This window comes from Penaeus monodon, chromosome 31, assembly GCF_015228065.2.
Source record: "Penaeus monodon isolate SGIC_2016 chromosome 31, NSTDA_Pmon_1, whole genome shotgun sequence".
NCBI classification, from domain to species: Eukaryota; Metazoa; Arthropoda; class Malacostraca; order Decapoda; family Penaeidae; genus Penaeus; species Penaeus monodon.
In genome coordinates, this window is record NC_051416.1 from 32,518,912 (window position 1) to 32,519,237 (window position 326).

At 40.8% G+C, this 326-nt stretch overlaps 1 protein-coding gene across 2 annotated transcripts in view; it reads right to left on the reverse strand.

The window, feature by feature from the left end:
• Positions 1–326, reverse strand: part of LOC119593178 (cytochrome P450 2C42-like) — a 9,480-nt gene that overhangs the window by 2,797 nt on the left and 6,357 nt on the right. For both annotated transcript variants that reach the window (XM_037942157.1, XM_037942156.1), the window contains exon 4: positions 74–204. In XM_037942157.1, the coding sequence (XP_037798085.1) occupies positions 74–204 (131 nt within the window). The remainder of the gene's footprint in view (positions 1–73; positions 205–326) is intronic.

Sequence of the window (326 nt, forward strand, 5' to 3'; positions counted from 1 at the left end):
TATGCAAACACTCATACACCCACATGCTCACACACAGTCCATAAACAAATGCACAAATACACACGAGACTCACCTAAGAACGTGTGTCTACCATCCGTGAGTAAATTATTCCTAACGGTTGTGAGAAACAGCTCCGGCCGACTTGCTGTCTTCGCCTGCGAGAACACTTCCTTGATGGTCTTCAAGTTGCTGACCAAAACGACCCTAAAACACCAAGGGGATTCAGCAGAGTGTTTCCTGAATTATTTATTCTAGTTGCTTTTATTTTGACAAAAAGAATTTCTGATTTCTGTCTGATGATGATGTCATATTAGTACAACTTTCAT